This window comes from Oncorhynchus mykiss, chromosome 3 (assembly GCF_013265735.2).
Source record: "Oncorhynchus mykiss isolate Arlee chromosome 3, USDA_OmykA_1.1, whole genome shotgun sequence".
NCBI lineage: Eukaryota > Metazoa > Chordata > Actinopteri > Salmoniformes > Salmonidae > Oncorhynchus > Oncorhynchus mykiss.
In genome coordinates, this window is record NC_048567.1 from 4984543 (window position 1) to 4999207 (window position 14665).

Here is a 14665-nt window from a genome sequence, read left to right on the forward strand (position 1 = left end):
GGTAAAGGATAGGCCTATGTCAGTGTAGGCTGCTGAGGGGAGGACTGGTCATAATAATGCCTGGAATGGAGCGAATGGATACCATGTGTTTGATGTTGATCTATTTCCACCTATTATTTTCCAGCCATTACCATATGCCTGTCCTCCCCAATTAAGGTGTCACCAACCTCCTGTCGCCTATGTATAATACACTGGTAGCATAGTGTACCCTACTCTACCCTATTACGCACTTTTGGATGTAGCTGAAATTTTACACGTTCTTCATTCAGCAATTTTCCATGTTTTACAACAATAACACTTATTGTGGAGTAGTTTGTCATAATGGACAAATATATTTTACACAGGCACTAAGCAGGCAGCCCTGGTCTGTCTGTCACCTCTCCAATAAGTTGTTCAGAGAACTCGGCACTTTGAGGGACTGAACGCATTCTAAATGGAGCAGAGATATTGGAGATAAAAAAAACTTAAATAGCTAACCATCCAATACAATTTTAAGGTATGAGTTATGTTTCTAATTGTTTATAGCACTCAGAGTGGCGTGGCCTTAAAGAAAACGAGGAGTTTGATACGCAAGTTAGCTGGTGTAACGTTCGCTACTTATGTGCTAGCAAGCGAGCTAGCTAATGTTAATCCCTCAGGTTTAGGTTAGCAGCTAGTCGGCTATTAACTTGGTTGCTAGCAATTAGATACAAACACACCCGAGTAAAGAATTTGCCATAAAGGTTAATTTAGCTACTATGATAACACCGGTATTTCTTATCGTTTAAGGAAGATATGTAGTTAACGTTAGATGGCTAAATCTGACCAGGAATGAGAAGGAGCTAGCTACTAAACTATAGCTACTAAATTATAGATAATTTAACTAGAATAAATAGTTTACTAATGTTAGCTACCTAGCAAATAACGTTACGCTCTGACCTAGTCAGCAAGCTCGACAACTAGCTGGCTAGTGAACTGTTAACTAACTACTGACAGTTAGATAGCTAGTGTTTGATTGTCTACCTAACGTTACTCGTCTGAAGCGAGTTAGCCATCTCTATCTAACGTTAACGTTCTAGTAAATGTTTTGCCAACGTTATTTGCGAGCAAAGTTAATTGCAACTGCAGCATATTTATAACGTTAACCACACGTGTCAAATGTTTGTATACCTATCTCCATGACACACCCCTTGCCTAGACGGTGTTGGCTGGCTAGACACCTGTATGATTCTGTTTGGACGATTGGATAACGGTGCTAGCTATGCGTAATTTCTTGCCTTGTCCCTGCTTCTTGAAACGGCTAATTCAACAACAACTTGCCGCAGCCAGCTAGCGAAGGGTTAATTTATATTCCATCTGCTGAACACTGTATACAAACCTGACACTTTTGTTCTACACCCACCAAAACCGAGTTTTAATTTTTCAGCATATTGATCAAAGAAAAAGACTGATGGATACTAGCCCAATGAGGAAGTACTTTACTCCACCACCCACACAAGTCCTATACAGCAGGACCAGTGTTATACTGCACCCATTCTTCTCAAAGATCGAGGCCCTTAGCCCACATTGTTGATTCAACAATGTGAAAAATGTATTGGTTTCATCTTTGTAGTCGTGAAGTTTCTGGTAGATCCCTTATTCACTGTGTTCTACGATGGATGGCTTGTGATGGGGTGCTATTAACCACGTTGAAGATTGACACCTGATGGATAACAGAGGTTTCAGAGAGACAACCCTCCCTCTCCCTGCTTTGGGCCTGTAGTGCATGGCACTAGGTAGTGCTGCTGTGGTGCTAATCTGCTCAGTAGAATTAGCAGGTGTGTATGGCCATGTGCGTTACATAGCAGGGCCTGCCGGAAGACAGTGACCTCAGTCAGGCGAACACGTTCATAGACGGACAGACGGCTGGACAGTGACTCATAGAAAAGATAATTGGCCTGCATTTACAGACAGTATGTTAGTTGACTGATGGGAAGACGGACACAGATTGTCAGATCCATTTTACACACTGAGCACTTTGTTCCACTTAGCCCAAACCTGATTCCTGTTCAATGTAAATGCTATATGAAGAATCAAAGGAGCTATGGGCTGTGTTTTGAAGACTTGCGGCCTGTCTAGGGCTGTTGAGGTGACCATATTACCGCCACTCCGACAGTCATGATTCATGACCGCAGTAGAATTCCATGTCACGGTAATCTCCATTTATGCACTCTGGACATGCTTTGATAGTACCCAACTCGCTAACGACCATCAGGTCGCTAACGGCCTGGTATTCAGGGCTCTATTGTCCCTCCAACCACTCTAATATCGATGAAAATGCAGTCAAAAATCACATCAAAAACTTCTCAAAACAGTATAGTGTTTTTTTAAACTAAAACTAAATTAACAAGCCTACAGCCAATGGCATGGCGCATAGCCAGAAAACATGTTCTTCTGAAATGCATTTTCTTCATATCATATTTCTTAAGACCTGCCTAAAATACATAATGGATTCATTGTGATTGTGTATATTAAATAGATTAATTCAACTTTCCAATTTTTTTTAATGTAGATGTTTCAAAGGCTTTTATGCGGCTTGTATGCGTGGAGGCCTGGATATGCTAAACGTGTTTGTTAATTAACAGTCAATTACCGTGAGACCGGCAGTCTATTGCATGACAATAACCTGCTGACAAAATGTCATGACCTCCACAAACCTAGGTCTGTCACACGTTGAGGGCCAAAACAATGATGAAACCTCTTTCTGTTTCCTACTCTCTGTCTCTCTGTCTCTCTCTCTCTGTCTCTGTCTCTGTCTGGCCCCAGTGGGAGTGTGGTGAGCGGCCGTGATGGGTGACACGGAGCTGGGTCTGTCTGCTGTACAGCCAGAGGAACTAGAACCGCAGAGCCCCTCCACAGCCTCCTCCTCTCCCTCACTCTCTCTGCCCTCCTCCCCTTCCTCTGGATCCTACCACTATCAGCAGACCACCAGTCCCAGCCCCACTCACAGCGATGGTCCAGCCGCCTCCAGCCCACCCCTGGATGTCATCTCAGAGGGCGTGGGCGAGCTGACCCTGGTCATCGATCCCGAGGTGGCCAAGATGGCCTGCCAGGAGGTGCTGCAGAAGGTGAAGTTTCTCAAAGGCGAAAGTGAGGGGTCAGGTCTTGGGTCTGATGGTGGCAATAGCACAGACCAAACACTGGTCAACGGGACTGTACATACAGAGCCTATCAAGCCCCCAAAAATCCCCGGGGAGGAGGACTCTGAGGCACTGCCTCCAGGCTCGGTGAAAAGCGCGCGGCGGCGCCAGCGCCACAACCCCTCCAAGCAGTCGTGGCTGCTGCGGCTGTTTGAGTCCAAACTCTTCGACGTGTCAATGGCCATCTCCTATCTACACAACTCCAAGGAGCCGGGTGTGCAGGCCTACATCGGCAACCGTCTGTTCAGCTTCCGCCACGAGGAGGTGGACTTCTACCTGCCGCAGCTGCTCAACATGTACATCCACATGGACGAGGACGTGGGAGACGCCATCAAGCCCTACGTGGTGCGTATGTTACCTCCCTGAACTACCTCTGTGGCTAGCTACTCATCAGAGTTAGAAATGTATCCTCTCTATAGCTCCTTTCACATCAAATCATTTTTCCACCACAGGTGCACCGCTGCCGTCAGAGTATCTCCTTCTCGCTGCAGTGCGCCTGGCTGCTGGGCGCCTACTCCTCCGACATGCACATCTCCACACAGCGACACTCGCGCGGCACCAAGCTACGCAAACTCATCTTCTCCGACGAACTCAAACCAGCTGCAGTCCGTGCCCGCCAGCCACTGACGTTGGCCCCTTTCTGCCCACTTCCGACCGCTGCACCATCCCTGCACGGGCACGGCTTGGGCGGAGAGCACGGTCTGTCGCCTACTAAGCGCACGCATCAGCGCTCCAAGTCGGACGCCACGGTCAGCATCAGCCTGAGCAGCAACCTGAAGAGGACAGCGAGCAACCCCAAGGTGGAGAGCAACCAGGACGAGGTGTGCACTGGGAGTATATACATATTTTGTTTTCCACTAAGTCACTTTGTTTCTCTGTATCTTGGCAGGTGTCTCACAAAGTGGGATAGCTAACTTTGGAAGCAACTGCTTGGTGTCCAATGGGGGGGCATTATACAAGAACATAAAGAGGTTCATAGTCCAGCACTCTTAATCTGTAGCTGTTATCACCAGTTGTCTGAAAAATAGTCCCAGAGACAACATGCTATTGGGGTTTGGGGTCAGTGGAATGCACATATTCCAGACAGAGAAGGGAATAATACTTCCTCTTCTGTCTCTGTATAGATGGTGTCATGGTAATGTAACTTGCACGTGGTCCCATGTAGCTCAGTTGGTAGGGAATGGCCAGGGTTATGGGTTCCGTTCCCACGTGGTCCCATGTCGCTCAGTTGGTAGAGCATGGCCAGGGTTATGGGTTCCGTTCCCACTTGGGACCATGTAGCTCAGTTGTAGCTCAGGGAATGGCCAGGGTTATGGGTTCCGTTCCCACGTGGTCCCATGTAGCTCAGTTGGTAGAGCATGGCCAGGGTTATGGGTTCCGTTCCCACGTGGTCCCATGTAGCTCAGTTGGTAGAGCATGGCCAGGGTTATGGGTTCCGTTCCCACGTGGTCCATGTCGCTCAGTTGGTAGAGCATGGCCAGGGTTATGGGTTCCGTTCCCACTTGGGACCATGTAGCTCAGTTGGTAGAGCATGGCCAGGTTTATGGGTTCCGTTCCCACTTGGGACCATGTAGCTCAGTTGGTAGAGCATGGCCAGGGTTATGGGTTCCGTTCCCACTTGGGACCATGTAGCTCAGTTGGTAGAGCATGGCCAGGGTTATGGGTTCCGTTCCCACATGGGACCATCTAGCTCAGTTGGTAGAGCATGGCCAGGGTTATGGGTTCCGTTCCCACGTGGGACCATGTAGCTCAGTTGGTAGAGCATGGCCAGGGTTATGGGTTCCGTTCCCACTTGGGACCATGTAGCTCAGTTGGTAGAGCATGGCCAGGGTTATGGGTTCCGTTCCCACTTGGGACCATGTAGCTCAGTTGGTAGAGCATGGCCAGGGTTATGGGTTCCATTCCCACGTTGGACCAGTACAAATAAAGTATAAAAATGTGTGCTCTCATTACTGTAAGTTGCTCTGGATAAGATCGTCTGCTAAATGACTCGAATATAAAAATGTTGAAGAGAGGGTCTTTGACCAATTGAGCTCTGTATGTGTGTGTCCGTGCGTGCATGTGTATATGTGACTACCACACCAAACTTAATCAGCAGTTCAGTTTCAAGCTCAGTGATTTCCCTCTGGTCACTTCCTCCTTTCTCTCTTAGCTCCCTCTTCGGTTTACGATGGCATCATGGCACCCTGACAATGTTTTACAAACATGGAGACAGTGTTACTGTAGGGTCACAGTGCTTCTAGAAACACCATGCCCAGAGGTCTCTATTGAGGCCTGGTGATATCTTGGAGAAACTAGTTCGCTATGGCGACTGACCATGTGACAACATCATCAGTACTCGGCTATTAACCTGGTAGCTATTGGATACAAAAACACCAGAGTAAAGAATTTGTCATACTGGTTAATTTAGCTACGCTGATAAGACCGGTAGTTCTTGTCGTCATCGTTGAAGGAAGATGGGTAGCTAATGTTTACATGCACACAATAGTACAATTATTGTAAATAATCAGATTATTATTATAGTAGTTCGATTTAAACATTTACATGCTTCGCAAGAAGAAGGATTCCCCTACCAGTTTACATGGACACATCTGAAATCAGGCTACCTGATGGGACTTTGATAATCACCAGTCAAAATAAACGTTTGTGAATTATATTTGAGTCTGAGTTTGGACATAAAAGTTTGAATGTGAACTATTTCTAAGATGCACACTTTCAGTTTTTCTGAACTAATTTCACTGGCGCTAAAGGAGGAAGCTTGCGCTGCTCGTGCTCAGTAACACTGCTACAACTCTGATTAAGGTATTTGCATGTCCTAGTCATTTGAAAGATTGCTCAGAAAACCAGCTGTTTTAATTGGTGCTTACTTTGATTATGACCGTGCGCCGATTGAGATATGCAGAGTAACGTGTTTACATGACTCCTGCCGTGCTTGGCCTACTGCCATAATCAGTTTACTATCTAATTATTAGTGTGCATGTAAAGGTACTCAGTCATCACCACTACAGGGTGCTCAGGGACTGTCCCTGAAACGGCAGAGCTGTCATTATGTAAAAGGAAGTGCCCTCCTGATATGGGTGATAATCTAGGATTGGGCAGTCTTCTCATGCATGAACGGGTCTATTATCAAACATTTCAACACTTTTAGTTGTTTAGTTGTTGGATACACAATTGAAAATCAAATCTCAATTGCAAAGTCTCTTCATGAGTCACTGATACACCAGTTCAGTTCCTTTAGTCATCGATGAGTCATTGACACAACTTCCTTTATCATTGTTGTTATAGAGGTACCCAAACCACAACCTCCCCACTCTCTTATTGAGACTCCACTATAGAGACATACTGCCCCATTATGGCGCCAGGTCAGAATCAATTCCAGGCCAATTTCAGGAAGGGAATTTAAATATACTGTTATGTGATGTGCCAACTTCATGTCATCGTGCAGCAGAAAATGCTGTCTCAGTCTCACGTGACCTTGTGCAAAGGCTGGTAAAACACATGGTATGAACAAAGACTGCTGTTGCACCATCACTGTTACACTGGGAGGAGAGTTCAAGGTGTCTAGTGATTGTGTGGAACCTTCAGAAAATATTCACACCCTTTGACTTTTTCCACATTTTGTTGTGTTACAAGAATGCTTTGTATTCAGGACAAGTTAATTTCTTTGCTACATGTTTTGTAGTTTTACTTTAGTGCCTTACTGCAAACAGGTTGCATGTTTTGGAATATTTTTTTTATTCTGTACAGGCTTCTTTTCAGTCTGTTATTTAGGTTAGTATTGTGGAGTAACTATGTTTTTGATCCGTCCTCAGTTCTCTCCTATCACACCCATTAAACTCTAACTGTTTTAAAGTCACCATTGGCCTCATAGGGAAATCCCTGAGCCGTTTCCTTCCTTTCCGGCAACTGAGTTAGGAAGGACGCCTGTATCTTTGTAGTGACTGGGTGTATTGATACACCATCCAAAGTGTAATTAATAACTTCACCATGCTCAAAGGAATATTCAATGTCTGCTTTTACATTTTTTTTGTACCTATCTACCAATGGGTGCCTTTGCGAGGCATTGAAAAACCTCCCTGGTCTTTGTGGTTGAATCTGTGTTTGAAATGTGCTGCTCGACGGAGTGACCTTATGGTTAATTGTATGTGTGAGGTACAGAGATGAGGTAGTCATTCAGAAATCATGTTAAACACTATTATTACACACAGAGCAACGTATTATGTGACTTGTTCAGCACATTTGTACTCCTGAATTGATTTAGGCTTGCCATAACAAAGGGATTGAATATTCGACCTATTGACTCAAGTCATTTCAGCTAATTTCTCATTAATTTGTACACATTTCTAAAAACACAATTCCACTTTGACATTATGAGGTATTGTGTGTAGGCTAGTGACCCAAAATAATAAAAAATTCAGGCTGTAATACAACAAAATGCTGTGAAAAGTCAAGGGGGGTGAATACTTTCTGAAGGCCTGTATCTAGTTTGGACTCTTCCCACCATCATTCCTCCTCCCCCTGATTAATGTGTAGTGAGACAGTCTGTTGTGAGTAACCATTCATAAACACTGGATGTCACTAGACTTTCATAAAGGAAGCTTTTCTCTGCTCATCTCTCTCTTAATGTTTTCCTTGTCCTTGCTTCCCCATGCTCTATAGACATAGATCTCATGTCTCTATTTCCTCTATTCTATTCCCCATGCTCTATAGACATAGCTCTCATGTCTCTATTTCCTCTATTCTATTCCCCATGCTCTGTGACCTTTAGTATCATGTGAGAGTGTTAGTAGTAGTTCACCCAGATAACCGGGATCATTGTAGAGCTGCAGATTTGTTGTCACTCCTCACAACAAGACCCTGGAATACACAGGCACACAAATCAGCCTCTTCCCATTCACTGGGGGCATACAGTCTGATACTACCTAATTATGATTCTTGTTGTTGGTATAAACATTTTAAAAATAAGAATTTTTACTTTCTTTCCCTCCACCCCCCTTTCCTTTCCTTACTTTGTACTTTAACCTCTCACCTTTCCCAGGATCTGAGCTCCAGCTCTGAAAGTCTTAATTGTTAGACTAAGACTGGTACAGTAAGTTAACGGCCTCCATCACCACAGACTTCTGTGGTGCATTCTGGGATGATGGCTGCCTGTCTCCATTGGCAGCCGGGTTGTAGACTACTCTCTGTCTGCGAAGTGAGGAGTTGTAAGCATGTATCTCAATATGTAACGTTGGGCTCCAGAGATAAATAGCCTTCAGGGGTCAGGTCAGGTCATTGGTGGCAGCAGTGGGATCTGTTCGTCATTGTTTTTTGGGGTCATGTTTCAGTTGTGTATCTATGGTTGTTACGGGTGCAGATTGTGATACATGCTTATAAACCTCCACTCTATTGCTTTAATTTTCTATTTTTACAAAATATGTTTGTATATATTTTGGGGCTTTGTGTAAACTTGGACTTCTTTAAACCACTGCTGCAATAATTTAGCCTCAAATGAATGATTTGCCAATGGTTTCAAGTTCTGGTCTTTCATGTTTCAACTAGTCTTATCTTCTGACATTTGTGTCAAGTTGGTTGCTGAAGGGTTTCGGCTTTTTAAAAGGCTATTTTAAGACTACAGGCGATTATACACATTTGCTCACTTGAATCAGCTGCAATAATGGGCCTTGACTTCTGAATCATTTCAAACTAACTTGACACAAATGGACCAGTGGCTCATGGCTGTATATCTAAGTTGCTGTTGTAATTTGACAAGGGAGTGGTGCTCCCTGTTCTCTGGGGGTCAACACGAGAAGGTGTGTTGTTGTAGAGAGTATTTGGTTCCAACACAACACTGAACTTTTCTTACAAATCACTATTACTCCAAAGGTCATTATGTTCATACATCTGATTTACTCTTGCCATGTTTCCTCCTCCTCTGTAGCCGGCGCGTCTGGCACCGCAGAGAGAGTTCATCAAGTCCCTGATGGGTATTGGGAAGCGGCTGGCCACGCTGCCCACTAAGGAGCAGAAGACGTCCCGGCTCATCTCGGAGCTTTCGCTGCTCAACCACAAGCTGCCCGCCCGCGTCTGGCTGCCCACCGCCGCCTTCGACCACCACGTGGTGCGCGTCCCTCACACACAGGCTGTGGTGCTCAACTCCAAAGACAAGGTGGGGGGGAGATCACACACACACACAGTGTAGAATGAGACGACGCACCAACACAAACATGTAAACAATCACCTCTACCTGGTCAGGCGCCGTACCTCATCTATGTGGAGGTTCTGGAGTGTGAGGACTTTGAGACGTCCAACGTTCCGGTGCGGATCTCCGAGACCAGGATCCGCAGCACGCGCTCAGTGGAGAACCTTCCGGACTGCGGCATCACGGCAGATCAGCGAGCCGGGGGCTTCTCAACGGTTCACAACTACGATGAGGATAACGAAGCCTGGTCTGTGGACGACATCGGGGATCTGCAGGTGGAGGTAGGGGTCAGGAGCCCACCTACCCTTATCAGGTAGCGAAGGAGTGTGGGCTGTGTACTCACCCTCTCCCCCGTTCTTTCCCCTCCTCTGTTATCCCAGCTCCCAGAGTTCCACACCAACAGCTGTGACAACATCTCCCAGTTCTCAGTGGACAGCATCACCAGCCTGGACAGCAAGGAGCCCATCTTCATCGCTGCTGGAGACATCAGGTACAGAGGAATAGCTGGGAGAGCGCTAGCTTGGGTGGTATAATGTAGTCTTTCAAACTGTGATGTATATGATGCTTCTTCAGTAGTGACGGTGAATGTGTGTGTTTCCCCCACTACACAGGCGGCGTCTCTCAGAGCAGCTAGCTCACACACCCACCACATTCAAACGGGACCCAGAGGACCCTTCAGCAGTGGCCCTCAAGGAGCCGTGGCAGGAGAAGGTTCAGTGCGTACTCAATCCCCACAGTGGACCGTGGAGGTGTTGCATGCCTTGATGGTAACCTCAAGGCTAGAGGAAAGGTTTGAGCTTTGCTAATTGTATGTGCCTGTACTTGTTGTGTTGTTCTGAATAGGCGGATAAGGGAGGGCTCCCCATATGGACACATCCCTACCTGGAGGTTGTTGTCAGTCATCGTCAAGTGTGGCGACGACCTTCGGCAAGAGCTCCTGGCCTCTCAAGTGCTGCAGCAGCTCCAGGTCATTCTTAATGGAGACTCTCTAGCTCCACATACACAGCAAGGATGAACCTCTCTTTCCACATATACACACCCAGCATTTACATGACAGTATAATCTCCTGTATATACTTTATCTGGACTAATTATGTACCACTCAGATCATCTGGGAACAGGAGCGCGTGCCTATCTGGATCAAACCCTACAAGATCCTGGTGATCTCCTCTGACAGCGGCATGATTGAACCCATAGTCAACGCAGTGTCCATCCACCAGGTGAGTGGACTCAGAAAGGCTCCAACAAAAACAAACATTACTATTAGTAGTATTTAACGTTACTACCTTTGCCCCTCAGCCAGCTAGATCAATACCTTTTCTCCCAGATATTAGGCTTCTAGCGGCACACGGCAGGTAGTCTAGTGGCTAGGATGTTAGAGCATTGGGCCAGTAACCGAAAGTCACTAGTTTGAATCCCCAAGCTGAAAAATCTCGATGTGCCCATGAGCAAGGTACTTAACCCTAATTGCTCCTGGGTCACCGTTGATAATGCCCTGACCGTGACCCCACTATCCGAGAGTGTCTCAGGGGGAGTTGGGATATGTATAAATAAAAAATGACATTTTCAATTCACACATGTATATAATACACACTTGTACATGTGTGAAGTAGGGCAAATATATGCACCCACCAAATGATTATTAAATATGTCCTACAAACTTCAATGAGTTGGTCTGTCTGATGGGATCTGCCCCGGGCTGTGTCATGACTGGACCACCTATTAAGATGGGCCTTTTGTTAAGTAGAAAAGGGGTTACATGATCTGAAAGGGAGACTGGAGTGGGACTTCCATGTTAAAGTTCTCTGATATCCCTCCGCCAGGTGAAGAAACAGAGCCAGATGTCTCTGCTGGACTACTTCCTGCAGGAACACGGTACCCACACCACCGAGGCTTTTCTCACGGCCCAGCGCAACTTTGTCCAGAGCTGTGCAGGCTACTGTCTCATCTGCTACCTGCTGCAGGTCAAAGACAGGTCAGACACACCCACTACTTCCTCTCATTCACTCCTATATCCTCTCTCTCTCTCTCATCACTTACATTTTGTTCTCATCTCTCCTCCCTGTCATCTCTCTCTCTCATCACTTACATTTTGTTCTCATCTCTCTCTCATCACTTACATTTTGTTCTCATCTCTCTCTCATCACTTACATTTTGTTCTCATCTCTCTCTCTCATTACTTACATTCTGTTCACTCTCTTATTTTCCCTCTTTCTTTCTGACCTTTTCTGTTCTCTCATCTCTCTCCGCCCTGTCATCTCTCTCCGCCCTGTCATCTCTCTCTGCCCTGTCATCTCTCCAGACACAATGGCAACATCCTGTTGGACGCTGAGGGCCACATCATCCACATAGACTTTGGCTTCATTCTGTCCAGCTCGCCCCGCAACCTGGGCTTCGAGACCTCTGCTTTCAAGCTCACCAACGAGTTTGTAGACGTGAGTTAATTGACAGGAACGCTAATGCAACGTTCTTATTCAGATTTGCACTCTGTTGAACCAGGAGTAAAGCAGAGGTTTGAAACACTTTGCCATCTTCAACAAAGCTAATTGACTAATACAACACTTTCTTGTGACTGTCTCTCTAGGTGATGGAGACATGTTTAATTACTATAAGATGCTCTGTCTCTCTCTAGGTGATGGAGACATGTTTAATTACTATAAGATGCTCTGTCTCTCTAGGTGATGGGAGGTCTGGATGGAGACATGTTTAATTACTATAAGATGCTCTGTCTCTCTCTAGGTGATGGAGACATGTTTAATTACTATAAGATGCTCTGTCTCTCTCTAGGTGATGAGACATGTTTAATTACTATAAGATGCTCTGTCTCTCTCTAGGTGATGAGACATGTTTAATTACTATAAGATGCTCTGTCTCTCTCTAGGTGATGGGAGGTCTGGATGGAGACATGTTTAATTACTATAAGATGCTCTGTCTCTCTCTAGGTGATGGGAGGTCTGGATGGAGACATGTTTAATTACTATAAGATGCTCTGTCTCTCTCTAGGTGATGGGAGGTCTGGATGGAGACATGTTTAATTACTATAAGATGCTCTGTCTCTCTCTAGGTGATGAGACATGTTTAATTACTATAAGATGCTCTGTCTCTCTCTAGGTGATGGGAGGTCTGGATGGAGACATGTTTAATTACTATAAGATGCTCTGTCTCTCTCTAGGTGATGGGAGGTCTGGATGGAGACATGTTTAATTACTATAAGATGCTCTGTCTCTCTCTAGGTGATGAGACATGTTTAATTACTATAAGATGCTCTGTCTCTCTCTAGGTGATGGGAGGTCTGGATGGAGACATGTTTAATTACTATAAGATGCTCTGTCTCTCTCTAGGTGATGGGAGGTCTGGATGGAGACATGTTTAATTACTATAAGATGCTCATGCTGCAGGGCCTGATAGCAGCACGTAAACACATGGACAAAGTCATCCAGATAGTGGAGATCATGCAGCAAGGTAATTACTCTTCATACTTACCTTGTCCTAACCCACAACTGTGTATCAGTCATGACATGTCTCTCTGGTCCTAGTCTGTATTGTAGTCATGTTCGCTTTAGTTAGTCCTGTAAAGTAGCTTTAACATTAAGGAAAGTGCTTTATGGAGAAGTACACTTGGTTGTTATGTGTAACAAACTGTACTACAGTGTACTTCCTCAGTGTCCCTCTCTTCTCCCTACCAGGCTCCCAGCTGCCCTGCTTCCACGGCTCCAGCACCATCCGGACCCTAAAGGAGCGTTTCCACATGAGCCTGACGGAGGAACAGCTGCAGGTCCTGGTGGAGCAGATGGTGGACGGATCCATGCGCTCCATCACCACCAAGCTCTATGACGGCTTCCAGTACCTCACCAACGGCATCATGTGAACGTGTGTGTGTGTGTGTGCGTATGTACAGGACGTGTGTATGGAAAGGATACATGAGTGTGTGTGTGTTTCTAAATGTGCAGTGGACATACATGGACTGGACTGGAGAGGCCGCACCACGGGCAGAGACCACTCCCCCTACAAGTCCCCATACCTCTACAGACAGAATACATTCATAATTTATAGTTGTGTTTCTAACACCACCTCAACCTTGGACTGATGTCTTTCCTCACAGGATTTACACAGGAGATTGGAGAGGTTTCAGCTGTGGTTTTCATATTTTCCTGCATCTTTATTCATGTCTCTCTGTTTCTCTGTCTGTTTTACCCCCTTATATCTTTCCATGTGCTTTGTTTTCTCCAATAGGAATGTGTTCTGTTTCTCCCCGTCTCTGCAGTGTGTAATGGTAGTTTCCCTGTGCCTCAGATATACATGACACTCACCAGCCCTTTAAATCAATCTGTCTCACCCCAGTGTGTGATGGTGTTCAGTCTCCATATTGACCATCTCATTCCAAACTCTCTTATAGTGGCTTTCTCTACACTTTCTCAGTCATGGAATTAACACTTAGTGAAATGCTTAGGAACCAGCTCAGTTTCCATTGTCTTTGGACTGCCATACTCATGACTGTTCTTGGTTGTTGAGGAGTGACATTGTTTGCTAGATGCACATAGTTCCCTCAAAATATGATCTGACAATAGTGGGTTGGAATGAGGTAGCGCCACGCTACCGATGTATCTTCTATCAACCTAATTTCTTCTGTAAGCTTTTGTGCATCACTTTGTATGAAGGGACATGACTCAACTGTGAAGACTTGTATTTCTACCTGGTATAATTTTGGAGGAAGAAGAAGAGCCTACTGCTGTCTGTATTGAGCCACAAGAAACTGGTACTTGTGGGGAGGGTCTGAGTAGACAAAAGGAGAGCAAAGCAGTTTTACAAGAACCAATGTGACTGAAGTACCTCAGAAGAACCCAGTATTTCACAAAAGCAGCAAAGGCTTTGAACATTGAGGAAAATAGTCAATTCACGAATGGTTGAATTAAAGTGTTACTTCAACATTTCTAAATCAGAATGCTTTTGGATGGAGGTTGATAAAGATGGGGTCTATGAACTGTATGGCTGATTTCCTGTGTTTTAGGGCAGGATAGAGATGATTTATGTCCATCCACCACTCTACATTCATCTCAATAGAATCTGGATTCTCACCCCTATTCCAGATGTCTGAATATGTAAGGGCAAACCAATTACAAGCTAGAATCCTAATTAAATGTATTTCTCCCAATAGTTTTTCTACTACCTTTAGTGTTTTTGTCAAACCTTTTTATTTCTTTATGAACTGTTATTTAATGGACCAGCTGTTATGATCACGTGACCTCCCTTAACTTGTACATTTTTCTTTGTAATAAATTTAATTTGTCTGTCAGGCTGTTGAAAATGAAATTTTTACCTGTCTGGAT

The 14665-nt window shown here is 45.1% G+C and overlaps 1 protein-coding gene across 4 annotated transcripts; it reads left to right on the forward strand.

The window, feature by feature from the left end:
* The first annotated feature begins 162 nt into the window (after window positions 1-162).
* Window positions 163-14655, forward strand: LOC118936614 (phosphatidylinositol 4-kinase beta-like). 4 transcript variants are annotated; one of them, XM_036966521.1, is made up of 13 exons: window positions 165-496; window positions 2785-3503; window positions 3611-3979; window positions 9079-9306; window positions 9393-9620; window positions 9720-9829; window positions 9951-10055; window positions 10183-10306; window positions 10445-10558; window positions 11162-11313; window positions 11641-11773; window positions 12017-12125; window positions 12220-12278. In XM_036966521.1, exons 2-13 carry the CDS (start codon window positions 2808-2810, stop codon window positions 12249-12251), a joined length of 2400 nt encoding a protein of 799 aa, XP_036822416.1. In that variant the 5' UTR covers window positions 165-496; window positions 2785-2807; the 3' UTR covers window positions 12252-12278. The 4 variants fall into 4 exon arrangements, with proteins under 4 accessions (XP_036822414.1, XP_036822416.1, XP_036822407.1 ...); XM_036966512.1 differs by lacking the exons at window positions 12017-12125; window positions 12220-12278 and adding exons at window positions 12680-12800; window positions 13025-14655 and having other exon boundaries at window positions 168-496; XM_036966525.1 differs by having other exon boundaries at window positions 170-496; window positions 12017-12077; window positions 12220-12262.
* Window positions 14656-14665: the final 10 nt, after the last annotated feature.